This window comes from Carassius auratus, unplaced genomic scaffold (genome assembly GCF_003368295.1).
Source record: "Carassius auratus strain Wakin unplaced genomic scaffold, ASM336829v1 scaf_tig00023288, whole genome shotgun sequence".
Lineage (NCBI taxonomy): Eukaryota > Metazoa > Chordata > Actinopteri > Cypriniformes > Cyprinidae > Carassius > Carassius auratus.
The window spans coordinates 275857-293987 of record NW_020525257.1 but is presented as its reverse complement, the minus strand read 5'-3'; the positions used below and the strand labels follow the sequence as shown (position 1 = coordinate 293987).

General features: G+C 39.2%; 1 protein-coding gene across 2 annotated transcripts in view; it reads left to right on the top strand.

The window, feature by feature from the left end:
- LOC113077848 (ribonuclease inhibitor-like) overlaps nt 1-17807 on the top strand; it is a 32137-nt gene extending 14330 nt beyond the window's left edge. The window contains exons 1-2 of one of the 2 annotated variants that reach the window (XR_003281396.1): nt 17108-17271; nt 17510-17807. Coding sequence is in view for 1 of the 2 variants with exons in the window: in XM_026250117.1 (XP_026105902.1) it covers nt 17510-17525 (16 nt within the window). In the remaining variant the exon portion in view is untranslated. Of the gene's footprint in view, nt 1-17107; nt 17272-17509 lie in introns of those variants that run through there. The other variant, XM_026250117.1, reaches the window with a different exon arrangement.
- The last annotated feature ends 324 nt before the right edge of the window (nt 17808-18131 follow it).

Genomic DNA, 18131 nt, shown 5'->3' with positions numbered 1-18131 from the left:
GTTGTGCTACCAAATATTATTTTGGAAACTGCGATACTTTAAGGATTCTTCGATGTATATATATTTTTTAAGAACAGCATTTATTCAAAATATAAATCTCTTCTAACAATATTAATCTTTGATATCACTTCTTATCAATTTAACACATCCTGAATAAAAGATTCTAAAATCTAACAAAGAATACAATTTCTTATAAAAAAAGAAAGGATAAAAATTGACTGAACCCAAACTATTGAACTGTAGTGAATATTGTTAGAAAAGTCTTCTATTTTAAATAAATGCTCTTCTTTTTAACTTTTCATTTACCAAAGAATCCGGAAAAAAGTATCACAGTTTCAGCAGCACAACTCTGATAATAAATCATCATATTATTCTGGGCTGCGTTCAGCCCCGACAAAACGTTGCACAACGTTTTGTAAACAGAAACAGTGGTGCGTTGAACACACTGTTTTGATGACGCAAGGGTTGCAACTATGGCAGCTGAGAAGGCCATTCTTTGTGAAGAATTTTCGGAGCCATCTATTTAGCCTCACATTCTGACTTTATTTGTAGTTCAAACGGTTTTAATACCCTGCATTTTCTTTCTCATTTGGAGGAAAAGCACTTAATTACCATTGTTTATTTCTTTACCAAATGTCATACACTTGCAATGAAGCTAAAAATATAAACAACTACATCATTATGTTGATATCCTATATTTTTACAATAAAACTTACGACAAACATGTCCTCTAATATCCTCAGTTGTTGCGTATTTTAATACCGGGTGCTTTATATACATGTTGCTTCTGATTGAACTGCAGTTCTGACACACCCACCAAACAAGAGAAAACGCATCTCAAACCCTGTTGCACACCGGTGCACACCGTTTCCAGGAAACATGACGTTCAGAACAGAAACGTAGCAAAACTTTGCGCACCGTTTTGAACTTAAACATGCCCCTGATTTTTGAAGATCACGTGACACTGAACACTAGAGGAATGATGCTGAAATTCTCAGAAATAAAATAGATTTTAATGTATATTAAAATAAAAATAATGTTGTTTTACTTCATAATAATATTTCACTTTTTCCTGTATTTTTGATCAAATAAATGCAGTTTTGATTTGTAAACTCCAGTAACAACAACAAAAAAATCATTCTGATCCTAAACTCTGAATTACACACTAATCCCCACAATAATAAAGATGTTAAATACTCATCAATCAATCAATCAATCAATCACCTTTATTTATATAGTGCTTTAAACAAAATACATTGCGTCAAAGCACTGAACAACATTCATTTGGAAAACAGTGTCTCAATAATGCAAAATGATAGTTAAAGGCAGTTCATCATTGAATTCAGTGATGTCATCTCTGTTCAGTTGAAATAGTGTCTGTGTTTATTTGCAATCAAGTCAATGATATCACTGTAGATGAAGTGACCCCAACTAAGCAAGCCAGAGGCGACAGCGGCAAGGAACCGAAACTCCATCGGTGACAGAATGGAGAAAAAAACCTTGGGAGAAACCAGGCTCAGTTGGGGGGCCAGTTCTCCTCTGACCAGACGAAACCAGTAGTTCAATTCCAGACTGCAGCAAAGTCAGATTGTGCAGAAGAATCATCTGTTTCCTGTGGTCTTGTCCTGGTGCTCCTCTGAGGAGAAAACTATGTTGCATCATAGTGAAAGGATGTGTGACGTACACTTTTCTGTAAACTGAGCCAAACATTTTTTCACTGATTTAGGGTAGAATAAGAATATTTACTGTATTGCGCAAGTTAGTTCATACTTAGATATAACTTTATATTCAATATTACCTTTTCTTTTCATCATCATATTTAAGAGTTCATGATAATTAGGCCTAATGTTCAACTTTATTTCTCAGTTGATTAATCCATCCACAATTCATAAAACACAACACGCAACTGAGGTACAAGAAGTATTGACATCCAAAAGTCATTGAAATCATTTAAAATTCACATCGACAGGTTAAAAAAAAGCCTCAGGTCAAATATTCATTTATCAAAAATTAACTGTTTGACAAACACTTCCTTCTCCGAAGTGCCGATCTGAATCAACCGAGTCGCGAACAGGCTCCGAAGTCCCGATCTGAAAACTTCAACCAAAGAATGTAAAAAATAACTCTATTTCTCTAATAACTCTACAACTCTATGAAAGACTCAGATCCCGCATCTAAAAATAAATCGCTATAGTAAAAGAGAAATAATAAGAGGAGTGAAGTTTCCTACCATTCTGCTGTGTTTGGTCCTCACGCGCGTCTGACGCTCCGCAGCGCGTCTCCGCCCCTGGCACAAAATGTGGAATTTTTTTTCGATTTGAATCCCATTTCCTCCATTTACATACAGTTAGGGACTATGGTGATACAAAATCCAGGAAATAATTAAGTTGTTTATAATGATAAATTCTGCCAAAAAGAATAATAGGCTACTATGTATAAGAAAAAGATGTCTTACTTTATTTATTGTTGAATACCCAAGACTTGAGAGAATAATTTTATAAAGTCAAAAATGTTCACTAAAATGTTTCCCTGTCTCACCTATGAAATATGAAAATGTGCTAGCCTGTTTCTGACATGACATAATTAAAATTAATTACCTGACCCTTTACACAGCACATACCTGCAACTCTGAGCTACTTCTCCCTGTCTCACCCTCCCTGTCTTTAAGCAGCTTCACCTCATCTGTTCTCTGATATGAAAGCATGGCATAAAAAAATAAACAAAAGTTCATCACAACTGAAACTATATTATAACAGTCAACAGAAAAATATCAGGGCTTGATTCTGTTTCTCTCCCACCACACAAGTGAGCAGGTAAATAATATGAAACCCCACCCATGTGATGATGTGACCATGTTAAAAAAATATTCTAAACAAACAACATCACGTAATTTGGCTCCAACAAGAAGAACATTTAACTTCATAATATTCAAACTGTATTCACTATTTATCATGTACACTTCTTCCCTTTTATCACCAACAAATCAAAATCACCTGGCCTTTCATACAGCACATAACCTACCTGTAACGTTGTGCTGCTACTGCTTTTCCCTATCTCACCCTCTCTGTTCTGAAGCAGCTCCACCTCATCTGTGCTCTGGTATGAAAACAACTGAGTTATGATCATATTGAGTCCACATAGCCAGAAAAGAGTCTCTGGATGTACCTTTTAAAAACTTGGTGTGCCACATTCATTTTCAGATCAATGTGTAAAACAACCCTGACTGCGTATCAATAACTTTACAGACTAGACTGGGCTGATGTGTTAAACTATACTCAGGCTCACCACATAACCATAACACTATATAAAATATAGGCTAACCCAGGCTAGCTCGGCATTAAGTCTTTTCTTTGAACAAGTAAATCAATTTTTACAAATTAACTTCCATTTTAAATGAACAAATATTGTAAGTGAACAACAATAGCTCAAGTTTAGAAAAAACATTTATTATTAAGACTTATTTTATTTCTGCATCTGAGTATAATGAGTTGAGTAGCCTATAACAGCAGCCAGAGTCTGCTTGTCATACATTGCTGACAGAAAACGCTGCTGTTTAAAGGCGGGCGTACACGGTGCGAATTCGGATGGTCGGAAGATCGTATGTCCACGCACACGGCACGAGTGAGTTTATCTGAAAATCGTACGGACGAGATGATATACGACACGATTTTATAACCTGCCAATTCCAGAAGAAATCGTACGAAGTTGACAGAAGCGTTCGACTTGAAGCACCGCTGCACGCACAGTAGGATCACATTAAAGTACCGCGAGAGCGATAAGAGAGCAAACACTAGGCTTGTTTGAGATGAGCAACATCTGCGCAGAACCGATCACCGTTGATCAGCGCGAGATGCATGCCGGTTAGAAAACATAACTACATATTGATACGAGCCGTGACTGTTTCCTACACGTACATGTTATTTTTCAGCAATAGGAAACCTGGACGTTTGGTTACCCTGTGTGTGCTCTTGTATATGGTTTATAAATATCTTTAAAATATCTTTACAATGTAAACAGGACAATTCCTGTGCCCTCATAAACCAAATGACTTTTAAAAATCTATACGGTGTTTAATAGAAATTTTAAACATATGTTTAAAATTTCTATTAAACACCATATAGTATTTCCGTGATGGATAGAAGTAGTGTATGGGGATATACAGTATAGAATACCGTTACGTTTATGGAGAGTCCCTGTAAACTACACATGCGTGTGTGAGAGAGAGAGCAAGAGAGAACTAAAAAGGCATTGGAATACGTTGCTAGAAACATCATACAGCGCTCTGTTCCTGTCAGACTTCAGCGAGTTTATCCTCCTGGTCAATAGTCCACATTAGCTGTGGCGCTGCCGTCTTCGTCTTTCTTCTTCTGTGGCTTTCCTAGTTTGTAATTGGTCAACTTCAGATAAATCAACAAATCGGCTCGTTCAACTGCACAAATGGCACGAATTCAAACCGATAGCTCACAAACTTTTTAGACATGTTTAAAAATGATCGGGAGGTCGGGAAGTTCTCGTAAGCAACTCTCCTCGGCTCGTAATTCATCGCAAATGATACGAGCCGCGACCATACGAGCATACGCGATTTCCACACGATTGAAAAAAAATCGCATGCGAACTCGTACGACAGCAAAAATCGCACCGTGTACGCCCGCCTTAAAGCGGACACAGAATGTTCTAGGCAACATTAAATGTTTAGGTTAGCTAGCTAACGGTCTGAAGTTACCTAGCAGAAGTGTATGTTAACGTTAGCTCATCAACAGTTTCATGACTGACTGCGATACCGGCTGCTCAGTAGAACTTTCAGTGCGCTTACACTATTTAGAGTGTGCACGAGTCCTGCCTGTACGCAGACGCGCTCGTCGACACAGACAGGCAGGATGTCTGTTCTGCTCGGTCCTGCTCCTCCGTGACGATGACGGCGCGCGGTTAAAAAAAAAACATTTGAAAGTGGGGGGGACACGAATGGGATTTTGAAAAGTGGGGGGGACATGTCCCCCCTGTCCCCATAGGAAATTTTGCCGTGGTTAAAACTTTAAGTTGGGTAGGGCACTTTCAGCTGTGAGTCCAATAATGGGGCATGCTGGCTAACAGGTTAACTTGCTGTTGGACAATGTTATTCCTTCCTGTTTCCTGCTTCCTGCTTGCTGTGCTGCTGTTTCACCTAGATTTCACCAATTTAATTGAGGTTCAACAAATGAAAAACAGATTCAATACGGATAAACAAATGATAAAGCTTGGCTTATTGAATACCACTCTACAAAAGCAATTTTTGTAAAATATATGATCACTGATCATAACCTAGATGAATCCAAATGTTTCCATATTCATGACATATCTAAATGCTAAAATATTTTTTATTATGTAATCAGGTTTGGGCTTCACAAGGACATCATCCTTCATATCGGCTACATCAACACAATGAAGCGGTGGTCACACTGAACGGAGCAGTAAACCTCTTAGCCAGAACCCCAACGCCCTCGTCCTGAAAGCCTCTCAACTCGCACGTGTCAGTGTTTATGAATAGATTAAATGAAACGGAACAAATTTAAACTTGACAAACTATGTATCATTTTAAAGATCTAAGCCTCAAACATCGACGACAAATCGCTGTTTTTCAATAGAAAGCTTATCAAGACAATATTTGCTACATGTGTGTAAGCAGTACACATAACAAACATGAACATTAGAAACGCTGTACATACCAAATCCGTCGTTATATATAACGAGTCATAAACACATCCACAGCTGTATATCCCGGTTTAGTTAGAAAGGTAAGGTTTTTTTTTAGCTTTTTTCACACATTGCTCATGAATGTATCCATTATTACCGTGCGTGCACTTGCATTAACTCTGAGTCTGCGCGCTTTGCTTCTAACGGCAGAGAGAGAGAAATCGCTTTTGTTTTCTTTTCTTTTTTTTGGCTCACACTTTTCTTTTCCTTATTTTACAAGTTGCAGTGTTGTGCATTTGCACGGAATAAGCAAAGTCTGTGATTTTACTCTAATTTATCTCCCGGATACCCGGATGTCAAGGCTTTGAGAGTCCTGTTATGTGGTCCGGTTAGATGGATTAAAAAAAAAAATAATAATAAAATAATATAAGGTGTTTCTCAATGTCAAGGAAGGATCCTCGGAAGCCAGTATTTCGAGGATGCTATGTCATCGACATCCGTCGAAGGACTGTTCCAATGTCGAGGATCCTCGGAATTTCAACCAAGGACTGAGTCCTTCATTCGAAGAATATCCCATACAAAGGAAAGGATGCATACGTGTATCCTTCGCGCTCTACGCGCTCTCAAATCACCCACAATCCTATGCGCGCAGTTTTGCTATCTAACGTTAGTTCAAAAATGCAAAAATGTTCAACGTTAACGTAGTCGGAGCGTTAACGGCTTTTATTTACATTACCAAACATTTGTTAGAACTGTAGTAAATATTAAGTAAAGTTTGACGTTTAAATGCCAGTACAAATTGCTACCGTATTGATATTGTAAATTATACAATACAAATGGTTAACTGAACCGGACCTTTCATTTAACAATTTGTTGCGTCATCGGCATTTCTTTTATAAATAACTAGTTAAAGGTGGGGTGAAATGCTATTTTATGCATACTGAGTTTTTTACACTGTTAAAGAGTTGGATTCCCATGCTAAACATGGACAAAGGTTTTAAAAAATTATGCGGATAGTGTTTCATTGTCTCGCCACCATGCGGATCTGCCGTAGAGTCAATTGGTTGTTCTTGGAGATAGCGGGTTAACTCCGTGTCAGCGCGCTCTGATCGGTAAAGGGGCAGAGATTTCAGACCTCCGTTTATTAAGGAGATGTGTCACAAAACTCATCATCCGCGTCAACGTTTTTTGAGCAAATTTCAAAGCCGCACCCGCCCGCCATCCGCTGGTTGATTTGCAGTCTATGGACTTGCAGTCTATGCTTTGCTGATGCGAGCCGCAAAAAAAAAAGCCATTGTCTGTTCTAGAAAGGATGCAGCAAAGATATTTAATGCTAATGTATGAGGCATAGGCCTAAGCTGAGTTTCATTTACGATGAGATGCGCTCTAGTTCACAGTGCAGTGCAAGTGAACGCGTCACGGTTATCATTGTCTGCTATATTTGCTTTTTATTTATTAAAATAGATGCAATTGGTTGATGAAACATTTATTAAAATTAAGATAAAATTCGTACAAAATGAAATTCGTTTTTAAGAAAGGTTTTCTACAAAACAAAATTTAATGAAGTGGTAAATATCATGTCTGACGATTTACAAAACTTCATTAAGTGGTAAAAACCATGTCTCCCGATATATTGCGCATCTTATGATCCTATCTAAAAAATGAAAATAATTTTTGATAAAAAATGTTTGTAAAAAATATTTTAATGACACGGTTTTGGCAGTTATAGAGTTCTAATGATGGTGTTCAACTATAAGCGCCGGTCTCACGGTTATATACTAACCGTCACACCCCTAGTTGTGCAAGCGTTTTGTTTGTTCCCTGCATTTCGAAGATGCTTGTTTTACAAACAAGGCCCAGTTTGACACCGGATTTGCATATCGTTTATTTCTTAAGGATAATGCAGTCCCAACGAAAAAGGGTCACGATCGTGTGTTGGAACCACAGGCAGTGAGTAAAACTGCTTCAAATATCTCTGTGTTGTTAACTTAACTATCGGCTTGTAAGCACATGCGATGTTGGCATAAAACTGCACTTTCCGAATGTACACCTTAAAAAAAAAAAAAAAAAAAGACGACAAAGTGGACCTTAGTCATTTTCCAAAACCGCTAAGCAAATATATACAGTTTCAATACATACCACATAGAGATGTCCTGCTGTAGTCGTTGATGCTGCTGCTCTTGTTCAATTTCAGCCTCGGGATCTGATTCTGGATCATAAATATACGGCTGAATCTGACTGTTAGCCATGGTTTGTTTTGGATTATGTTTTTTTCCTCACAGTAATGTCACAGTTTCTAGCGCTCTCAACGCAAAAGCCTACTCGGGCTTGTGATTCTTTAGCTCCGCCCACACGTGACACCTCCAGCCGCTCATGTTTTTCCGGGAAAAAACGGTACAGACTATCTTTCTCTTATAAATATAATAAAACTAAAGACTTTTTGGAGTTATGAAGGATGCAGTACTACTCTATAGGTACTCAATATTAACAGGATACTGAGTGAAAACGAGCATTCCACCCCCCCTTTAAGTTGTCCAAAGTAATTTAATGATACCATTCACAGCGTTATTCAAACGGACCTTTTCACTGACATAATGACGCAATTATGTGCACTTGCTAGCCTGTTCCATTTACGTGTTCTCCGTATGCTAAAGAGGAGTCTCACCTAGCCTCTGAAGGAAGTGACTTGGAAGGATGAGTCCTACCAAGGAAGTATCCTTGACATTGAGAAACGTCTCTTGTCTCGTGCGCTGTTCATTTAAAAAAAAAAAATTCACCAGGTTAAAATAAGATCTCAAGCTTTATCACACAACTGAAGCATACAAACCAAGCTGTCTCACAACAGGTGCAACAATGGCGGTCTTGACGAGTATCCTCCTATCCAAAAAGGTTGAAAACCCCTGTCCTAGTGTGTTTGGGAAACACTGACATAGTAAAAAGTGTCATCAATTAAGGCAGATTTGCATGAAATGCAGATATACTGTAGTGCAGGGGTGGGGAACCTTGATCCTGGAGGGCCTGTGTCCCTGCTGAGTTTAGCTCCAAAAAAAAAAACCTACCTGTATCCTGAAGACCTTGATTAGCTTGTTCAGGTGTGTTTGATTAGGGTTGGAGCTAAACTCTGCAGGGACACAGGCCCTCCAGGATCAACGTTCACCACCCCTGCTGTAGTTCATATGAGAAATATTATTAATCCTGCTTGAATGAGACATGTTTTTACCAAACATATTGATTTGTGCTTTAAGTTTGTACTTTACCTTTAATAATGTATTCAGAGCTAATCTGATCTGATCTGAGAGAGTGAAGAGTGTGTTATTGTTCTCTACAGGTTGAGTTATTGTGGTGTCACAGATGAAGGTTGTGCTGCTCTGACTTCAGCTCTGAGATCAAACCCCTCACACCTGAGAGAACTGAATCTGTTGTGGAATAAACTAAGAGATTCAGTGAAGCTGCTTTCTGATGTACTACAGGATCCTCACTGTAAACTGGAGAAACTGAGGTAAGATCTCTCTGATAGTCACATGTCTTTGTCCTCAGTAAACCATCATTTAATGTCAATTCTAAGAATAAAATCAACAATGTTCCGTAAACACTATATTTCAGCAGAATTTACTCTGATTAAAGGTATAGTTCACCCAAAAATCTAAATTATGTCATTAATAACTCACCCTCATGTCATTCCAAACCCGTGAGACCTCCGTTTATCTTCGGAACACAGTTTAAGATATTTTAGATTTAGTCCGAGAGCTCTCAGTCCCTCCATTGAAGCCGTGTGTACGGTATACTGTCCATGTCCAGAAAGTTAAGAAAAACATCATCAAAGTAGTCCATGTGACATCAGAGGGTCAGTTAGAATTTTTTGTTCTATTTTTTTTTTGTTCTTTTGTTCTAGTATCGAAATTACATTTTGCTCCAAAATAGCAAAAACTACAACTTTATTCAGCATTGTCTTCTCTTCCGTGTCTGTTGTGAGAGAGTTCAAAACAAAGCAGTTTGAGATATCCGGTTCGCGAATGAATCATTCGATGTAACCAAATCTTTTTGAACTAGTTCAACAAATCAAATTGAATCGTTTTAATCAGTTCGAGTCTCCAATACACATTAATCCACAAATGACTTAAGCTGTTAACTTTTTAATGTGGCTGACACTCCCTCTGAGTTCAAACAAACCAATATCCCGGAGTAATTCATTTACTCAAACAGTACACTGACTAAACTGCTGTGAAGAGAGAACTGAAGAGGAAGCAAAAAATTATTTTATGATCACACTTGTAGCAATATTTGGTAGTTCTGTATGTTGTTCCAGGGTTATCATCATCTGAGGTCTTCAATGCGCATTTGATCAGATACAACTGCAGTCACAAATTTTGAGGGAGAGCACATCATTCACTTCTTCGTCTGAAGCTTACGTCCGCAGCATGGTAGGGAGCTAGAGGACGCAGTTTCTTGTTCCCTACTCAGGGAACTAGGGTTAAATTCTGAGACAGTTCTCTTTTGAGGGAACTTCGAAGTGCGTCCTCTAGGGGTCGCTTTGGGGAACAGTATACCCACGCCGCCATGCTGAGGGGAGTGTAGGCCAGAATCATGGTGAGCACTAAGTACCAACTCTAACATTTCCATGGGAGTTACCCTTAGCTACATACCCAACTTAATTGTTAGGGCCTCGGCTCAGGGTAGAGCTAAAGGCTTGGAATCAGGAAAGACGAGCCCAGGACTCTGATAGTGGGTGACTCTGTTATCAGAAACATCCGTAGCAGGACTACAACAACATGCTGCCTTCCTCAAGCAACGGTCTCTGATGTAAACAAGGAACTTCAGAACATTCTGATGAAGCACAAGACTGCAAATCGAATCATCATCCATGTGGGGAAGAATGATATTCGGAAAGAGCAGTCAGAACTCCTTAAGAAGGACTTCATTGAACTCTTTGAAACACTTCAAAGACTCAAAGTTCAGTCGTTCATCAGTGGACCACTCCCAGCAAGGGGAACAAATATGTTTTCACGGTTGCTTGGGCTGAACACATGGCTACAAAGATCTTGTAATATAAAAGGAGTAAATTTTATCGACAACTTCAATCTTTCTGGGGCCATAGGCAATTGTTTAAACCGGATGGCCTCCACCCAAACAAACTTGGTGCAAGAGTGTTTAAGGACAATATCTACTTCTCCCTTCGTCATCCTTCAGCAGAGTGTGTCAATCCATTCAGCACACACACACCGGGTTCGAGTCATCATAAGGTTGACATATCCCACAAGGACAATGATAACACCATGCAGCCAAAACAATCACTGCTGATAGACACTATCCCTGCTGAGCCATGCCCACAGAGCTCCTCACAGAATGACTATGATGTATCAAAACAGCTACAAGATTCACCACCCAAGGACGACTTTCTGGAAAACAGCCAGGGAAGCCAGGACAACACATCACAGCCACCGGAAACACCAGAGACACAGCCCATCTCACCAGACACATTATCCCTCTCTCCAGCATCTCCACTTCTGTGCTTCTCACAGAAAATGGAGGAATTGGTGTATGCTGAGACTAAACTCTCTCACTCATTCGCTGCTAGCCCACAGATATCAACAAAAAAACGGCGTGGGCCCTGTTCCTATGAGAGCTCTCCGACCGCTGCCACAACGCCAGGGCCCAAACCCTCTATCTGCTGAAGGTGAACCAAAAACAACTGATAGCAGCTCTCAGTGATATGTGTCGGGTCCCCGCTATAATAGCAGCAACATTCACAAATGCTTACAGAACAAGCGGGAACCCAGTGTGCCTGTAGCTTTCTCTATTTCAGTTTTATCACGTGATAGAAAGTCTAAGGCCATCTCAAGTCAAAGGGCAGACTCATCTAATCTGAGGCCTATTATGCATCAAACTAAGATTGATGTTAAGACACCAAGTACTGCCATCATGTTAGCACTTTTAAACATTCGCTCACTAAAAAATAAATCATTTCTAATCAATGACTTTATAACCACAAACAATCTGGATTTTATGTTTCTAAATGAAACATGGCTAGAAGACAGCTGCAGCTGCAACTTAAAGGTTCCTAAGCATTGCAGAGGCGCTGAATCGGACGGGAGAGGCAAGTTAATTTTTACAAACCTCGGGCGAGGGTAGCATCACCTGAGGCAGCATATACAAGAAGACTTCTGTAACTGCCACCTCCATTTCCTGCTAGATGTGACAGCATTTACAAGCGTGAAAGGGAAAGTCCCTCTTTTAACCATTCAGACAGATCCACCTGTATTCTCAAGAGCTCATTCTCCTCCGTGCCTCAGCAAGGACAGGTCCTGAACCGTGGGAAGCAGATGGTTGCCTTTTTCCCCCTTTTTTTATTGAAAAAACGCTCACAATACACGCAGATTGCCTCCGCAAAGACATTGCATCAGTGCTCTTCACCCAAACAAATGACCCAAAGATTGCGCGTCAAATAACGCAGGCACGGATGCATACATTGTCTAAACGCTTGCTAGTTGTCATCATGATAAACAGAGAAAGATCCCCCTTACCGGTTCTTTCAGATATACACTTAAAAAAAAAAACAGTCAGTGAAGACGAAGAAGATGAATGACGTGCTCTCCTGGTGCTTGTTTATAGTCGCACCGGTAGTGACTTCGGAGGCTGTCGCTGGCCAATAAGTTGATGTTTTTTCAATGTATGCTTCAGACACTGGTCACGATGAGGTGTTCCACAAAGCGACCCCTAGAGGATGCTGTTCGAAGTTCCCTCAAAAGGGAACAGCAGTTTCATGTTCCTCTTATATCAGGGAGAGGTAAACTCAATCCTGGAGAGCCACAGTCCCAATTTAACACAGCTTAACACAGGGCTGACGCGGGCTGATTTAAAGCCTATCCTTGTTTGAAATCATGTTCCAGGGAGAACAGTATTTCATCTGGGTCTCCCTCTGCTCTAGTGTCCTTTTCACCGGTGTGTTAATCCAGTCTTTCTGAACACAGTAATCAGTGTCTTCATGATCACTAGAAAGTTACAGCAGGTGAGTTTAATCAGGGTTGAAGCTAAACTCTGTGATCCTCCAGGACTGATTACATCCCTTGTCCATTCCTGTCTCATTTCCTGAGAAAAGCCTTATTTAAGAAAAAGTTAATTAAACTGGAAAATAAGGTGACGAGCCAGAAGAAAAGTTCGCTAACATGATCTCAATGCTTGTGTAGGCAATAGATCTGACTTTGTACATTAAGACCTTGAGAATCTATATTGAGTTCAACAAATTTCTATTAAGTTTTAATCTGCCAGATGAGACCAAACATGACACAATTCTGTGTTTGATCACAAGAGTTAATAAATGAGATGTAATGAGGAACATGTGGCTCCTGTGAAGCTGATGTCCTTCTATAGGTGTTTATTGGAGGAGCAAGTGACTGTTTCTCCAGACAGATCCGTCCTTATATCACTATGAAACAATATGTCACATTCAGTTCTGTGTGTCTGTTCAGTCCTGAAGCACATGACAGTTTCAAACAGCAGCATTGAGCATCAACATGCAGAAATCTCATTCTGTCAGCAGCAGTATGTCAAGTCAAGTCAAGTCAGCTTTATATAGTGCTTTAAACAAAATACATTGCATCAAAGCAACTGAACAACATTCATTAGGAAAACAGTGTGTCAATAATGCAAAATGATAGTTAAAGGCAGTTCATCATTGAATTCAGTGATTTCATCTCTGTTCAGTTAAATAGTGTCTGTGCATATATTTGCAATCAAGTCAACGATATCGCTGTAGATGAAGTGACCCCAACTAAGCAAGCCAGAGGCGACAGCGGCAAGGAACCGAAACTCCATTGGTGACAGAATGGAGAAGAAAACCTTGGGAGAAACCAGGCTCAGTTGGGGGGCCAGTTCTCCTCTGACCAGACGAAACCAGTAGTTCAATTCCAGGTGGCAGCAAAGTCAGATTGTGCAGAAGAATCATCTGTTTCCTGTGGTCTTGTCCTGGTGGTCCTCTGAGACAAGGTCTTTACAGTGGATCTGTATCTGGGGCTCTAGTTGTCCTGGTCTCCGCTGTCTTTCAGGGCAGTAGAGGTCCTTTCTAGGTGCTGATCCACCATCTGGTCTGGATATGTACTGGATCCGGGTGACTGCAGTGACCCTCTGATCTGGATACAGACTGGATCTGATGGCCACGGTGACCTCGGAAATAAGAGAGAAACAGACTAATATTAGCGTAGATGCCATTCTTCTAATGATGTAGCAAGTACATAGGGTGTTATGGGAAGTGTTCCCGGTTTTGGTTTACCTAATTAATGCAGCCTAAAAATCCTTTAACGGATTTGGATATTAAAAGCATATTAGTACGTTATGTTTAAGCCAGGTTAAAGAGATGGGTCTTTAATCTAGATTTAAACAGCAAGAGTGTGTATGCCTCCTGAACAATGTTAGGTAGATTATTCCAGAGTTTAGGCGCCAAATTGGAAAAGGATCTGCTGCCCGCAGTTGATTTTGATATTCTAGGTATTATCAAATTGCCTGAGATTTGAGAATATAGCTGTCGTAGAGGATTATAATGTAAAAGGATCTCATTCAAATACTGAGGTGCTAAACCTTTCAGGGCTTTATAAGTAATAAGCAATATTTTAAAATCTATACGATGTTTGATAGGGAGCCAGAGCAGTGTTAACAGGACTGGGCTAATATGGTCATACTTCCTGGTTCTAGTAAGAACTCTTGCTGCTGCATTTTGGACTAGCTGTAGTTTGTTTACCAAGCGTGCAGAACAACCACCCAATAAAGCATTACAATAATCTAACCTTGAGGTCATAAATGCATGGATTAACATTTGTGCATTTGACATTGAGTGCATAGGCCGTAATTAAGATATATTTTTGAGATGGAAAAATGCAGTTTTTCAAATGCTAGAAACGTGGCTTTCTAAGGAAAGATTGAGATCAAATAGCACACCTAGGTTCCTAAATGATGGTGAAGAATTGACAGAGCAACCATCAAGTCTTATACAGTGTTCTAGGTTATTACAAGCAGAGTTTTTAGGTCCTATAAGTAACACCTCTGTTTTTTCAGAATTTAGCAGTAAGAAATTACTCGTCATCCAGTTTTTTAAATCGACTATGCATTCCATTCGTTTTTCAAATTGGTGTGTTTCACAGGGCCGCAACGAAATATAGAGCTGAGTATCATCAGCATAACAGTGAAAGTCAACACCATCTTTCCTGATGATATCTCCCAAGGGTAACCTATAAAGCGTGAAGAGTAGCGGCCCTAATACTCAGCCTTGAGGTACTCCATACTGCACTTGTGATCGATTTGATACATCTTCATTCACTCACATCTTCAAGGACATATCCTAATGACAATGAGGAATTAATAATAGTCAGAAGAGGATCTATGACTTCTGGAAGCACCTCTTTTAGGAGCTTAGATGGTATAGGGTCCAACATACGTTGTTGGTTTAGATGATTTAACAAGTTTATACAATTCTTCCTCTCCTATAGTAGAAAAAGACTGGAACTGTTCCTCAGGGTGTCTATAGTGCACTGTCAGATGCGATACTGTAGCTGACGGCTGAATGGTTGCAATTTTATCAGATAGTATCGTAGAAGTAAAGTAGTTCATAAATCCATTACTGCTGTGGTGTTGGGAAATGTCAACACTTGTTGAGGCTTTATTTTTAGTTAATTTAGCCACTGTATTAAATAAATACCTGGGGTTATGTTTGTTTTCTTCTAAAACAGAAGAAAAGTAATCAGATCTAGCAGTTTTTAATGCTTTTTGGCTATATGAAGTTTGCACAAAACTAAATAATGATCTGAGATATCATCACTTGGCTGAATAATTTCAACACGATCAACATCAATTCCATGTGACAGTATTGAATCGAGAGTATGATTTTGACAATGAGTAGGTCCTGAAACGTGTTGTCTAAACCCTATAGAGTTCAGAATGTCTATAAATGCTGATCCCAATGCATCTTTTTCATTATCAACATGGATATTAAAATCACTATCTGCAGCCTGAACTAACTCGGATGTAAAATCACCAAACTTAATAAAGTCTGTATGGTGCCCTGGTTGCCTGTATACAGTAGCCAGTACAAACATGACAGGATTTATCATTAACATTTGTTTCTCTGGATAATGTTATATGAAGCACCATTACTTCAAACGAGTTATACTTGAAGCCTGCCCTCTGAGAAATCCTGAAAATGTGGTTATAAATTGAAACAACACGTCCCCCTTTGCCTTTTAGACGCGGCTCGTGTTTATAACAGTAATCTTGGGGGGTGGACTCATTTAAAATAATTTAATCATCAGGTTTTAGCCAGGTTTCTGTCAAACTCAGCTAGATTATGATCAGTGATCATATTATTTACCAAAAGTGTTTTTGTAGAAAGGGATCTGATATTCAATAAGCCAAAGTTTATCATTTGTTTATCCATATTGCATCTGTTTTTTCTATTTGTTGAACCTCAATTAAATTGTTTATCTTAACTTTGGTTTGGACGTTTTTTGTATTTTCTAGTTCGGGGAACAGACACAGTCTCTATAGTGTGATATCTAGGTGAAAGAGTCTCTATGTGCTGAGAATTAACTGACCTCTGTGACATGAGGCAGCTAGCAGACGGTCGGTTTAGCCAGTCTGTCTGCTTCCTGACCTGGGCCCCAGTTAGTCAAGTTTAAACACTAAGACTATTTGCCATATTTCTAGAGAGAAGAGTGGCGCCACCAAGTGCTTGCAAGTTCACACACCTCTTTAATGTTATTTTTAGTGACCTCCGACTGGCGAAGTCGAACATCATTTGCGCTGGCATGAATAACAATCTTACTGTATTTACGTTTAGCATTAGCCAGCACTTTTACATTTGCCAAGATGTCAGGTGCTCTGGCTCCCGGTAAACATTTGACTACGGTGGCTGGTGTCTCTATAGTCACGTTCCGTACAATAGAATCACCAATAACTAGAGCACTTTCATCAGGTTTCTCAGTGGGTGCATCACTGACTGGGAAGAATCTGTTTAATGTTTTGATCGGAACAGAAGAGCGGTGTTTTGACCCACGACTACGCTGCCTCACTGTCACCTAGTTGCCCTGCTGCAGGGGCTCTGTCGGAACCGGACAATGTACAGGAATCCCTGAGCTAGACGCATCCAAAGCTGTATCTGGAGCCCTAACATTCTTACTGTCCTCAATTAAAGTTTGGATGCGTGTCTCTAATTCTGAAATCTTCTCTGTCAGCCTAACTTTTTCCCTGTATTTATCACATGTGAATCCCTCATCTGCGACAGAGATAGATAAAATGTACATGTGGCAAGAGGTGCAAACATTGCCATAGTATGTGGCAATGCTCGTCATTATATCTCCTCTCCTGCTCTGAGACCAGAGTCAATAACAAACTACACACACTTCAACTACAATTAACACTGTCTCATTGTTCTCTACAGGTTGAAAGATTGTGGTGTCACAGATGAAGGTTGTTCTGCTCTGACTTCAGCTCTGAGATCAAACCCCTCACACCTGAGAGAACTGATTCTGTTTGGAAATAATCTAAGAGATTCTAGTAGGAATTTACTCAATGATATGGAGATGGATCCACATTATAAACTGGAGACATTATCCTGTTGTGAGTGTTTGTTTATTTAAGTTTTGTTTATTTTCTGTGATGTGACTGATTTTGAATATATGAATATTTTAATGTCTTACAGTGTCTCTAGGTGATAGTAGTTGTTGATCATTTACTGTTATTAATCTCTGGCTGTAATATGAATATACTGTGTGTTTTCTGAGCTGGATCTGCTGATGTGATGTGACAGCAGTAATGTCTCAGGCTCATATGTGTCTGTCTGTGTATTTTATTGTAGGACTCTCAGTGTTTAGACGTCAGTTCAGTTTCCTCAGGATCAGCTGATGGTGAATAAGGAGCCGCTTCAGAGACGTCACAGACACAATCAACACAGACTGTGTGATGGGGACACAAGAATTTAGAGATGTTCATTTTGGTTCATTTTCCTGACCGACTCCTAACACTCATTAACCAATTATTCACTGTTAGCTGACAAAACTAGAATGTTACATTTAGATTTAAATGAAATTGGAATGACTATTTTGATGTGACCCATTGAAGTGAACCCTTTACAGTTTGTTAATGTCTTATTCTCATCTATATGACCAAAAATTACAGAATATTTTAAGTAATTTCCACTTTAATAAAGTGAAAAATAAAAAAGTAATGTGCCGGAGCGTCTTGTGGGAGGTTGATACATAAAAAAAAATCTAGATGTTTATGTTGTTTATAATTAATAATTTTATAGCTGCTTATATTTTCTGCTTTGTATTTTTTTTATATTGCGCTTTTCTTATACCCAAAGCACTACAAGCACAGAACAAAATTAAATACATAAAAAAAGATTAATAAAAAAAAATAAAGAATGCAAAAAGAGGTAGAATACAATGGACATCCAGTGTCACCAATCAAGACACAAA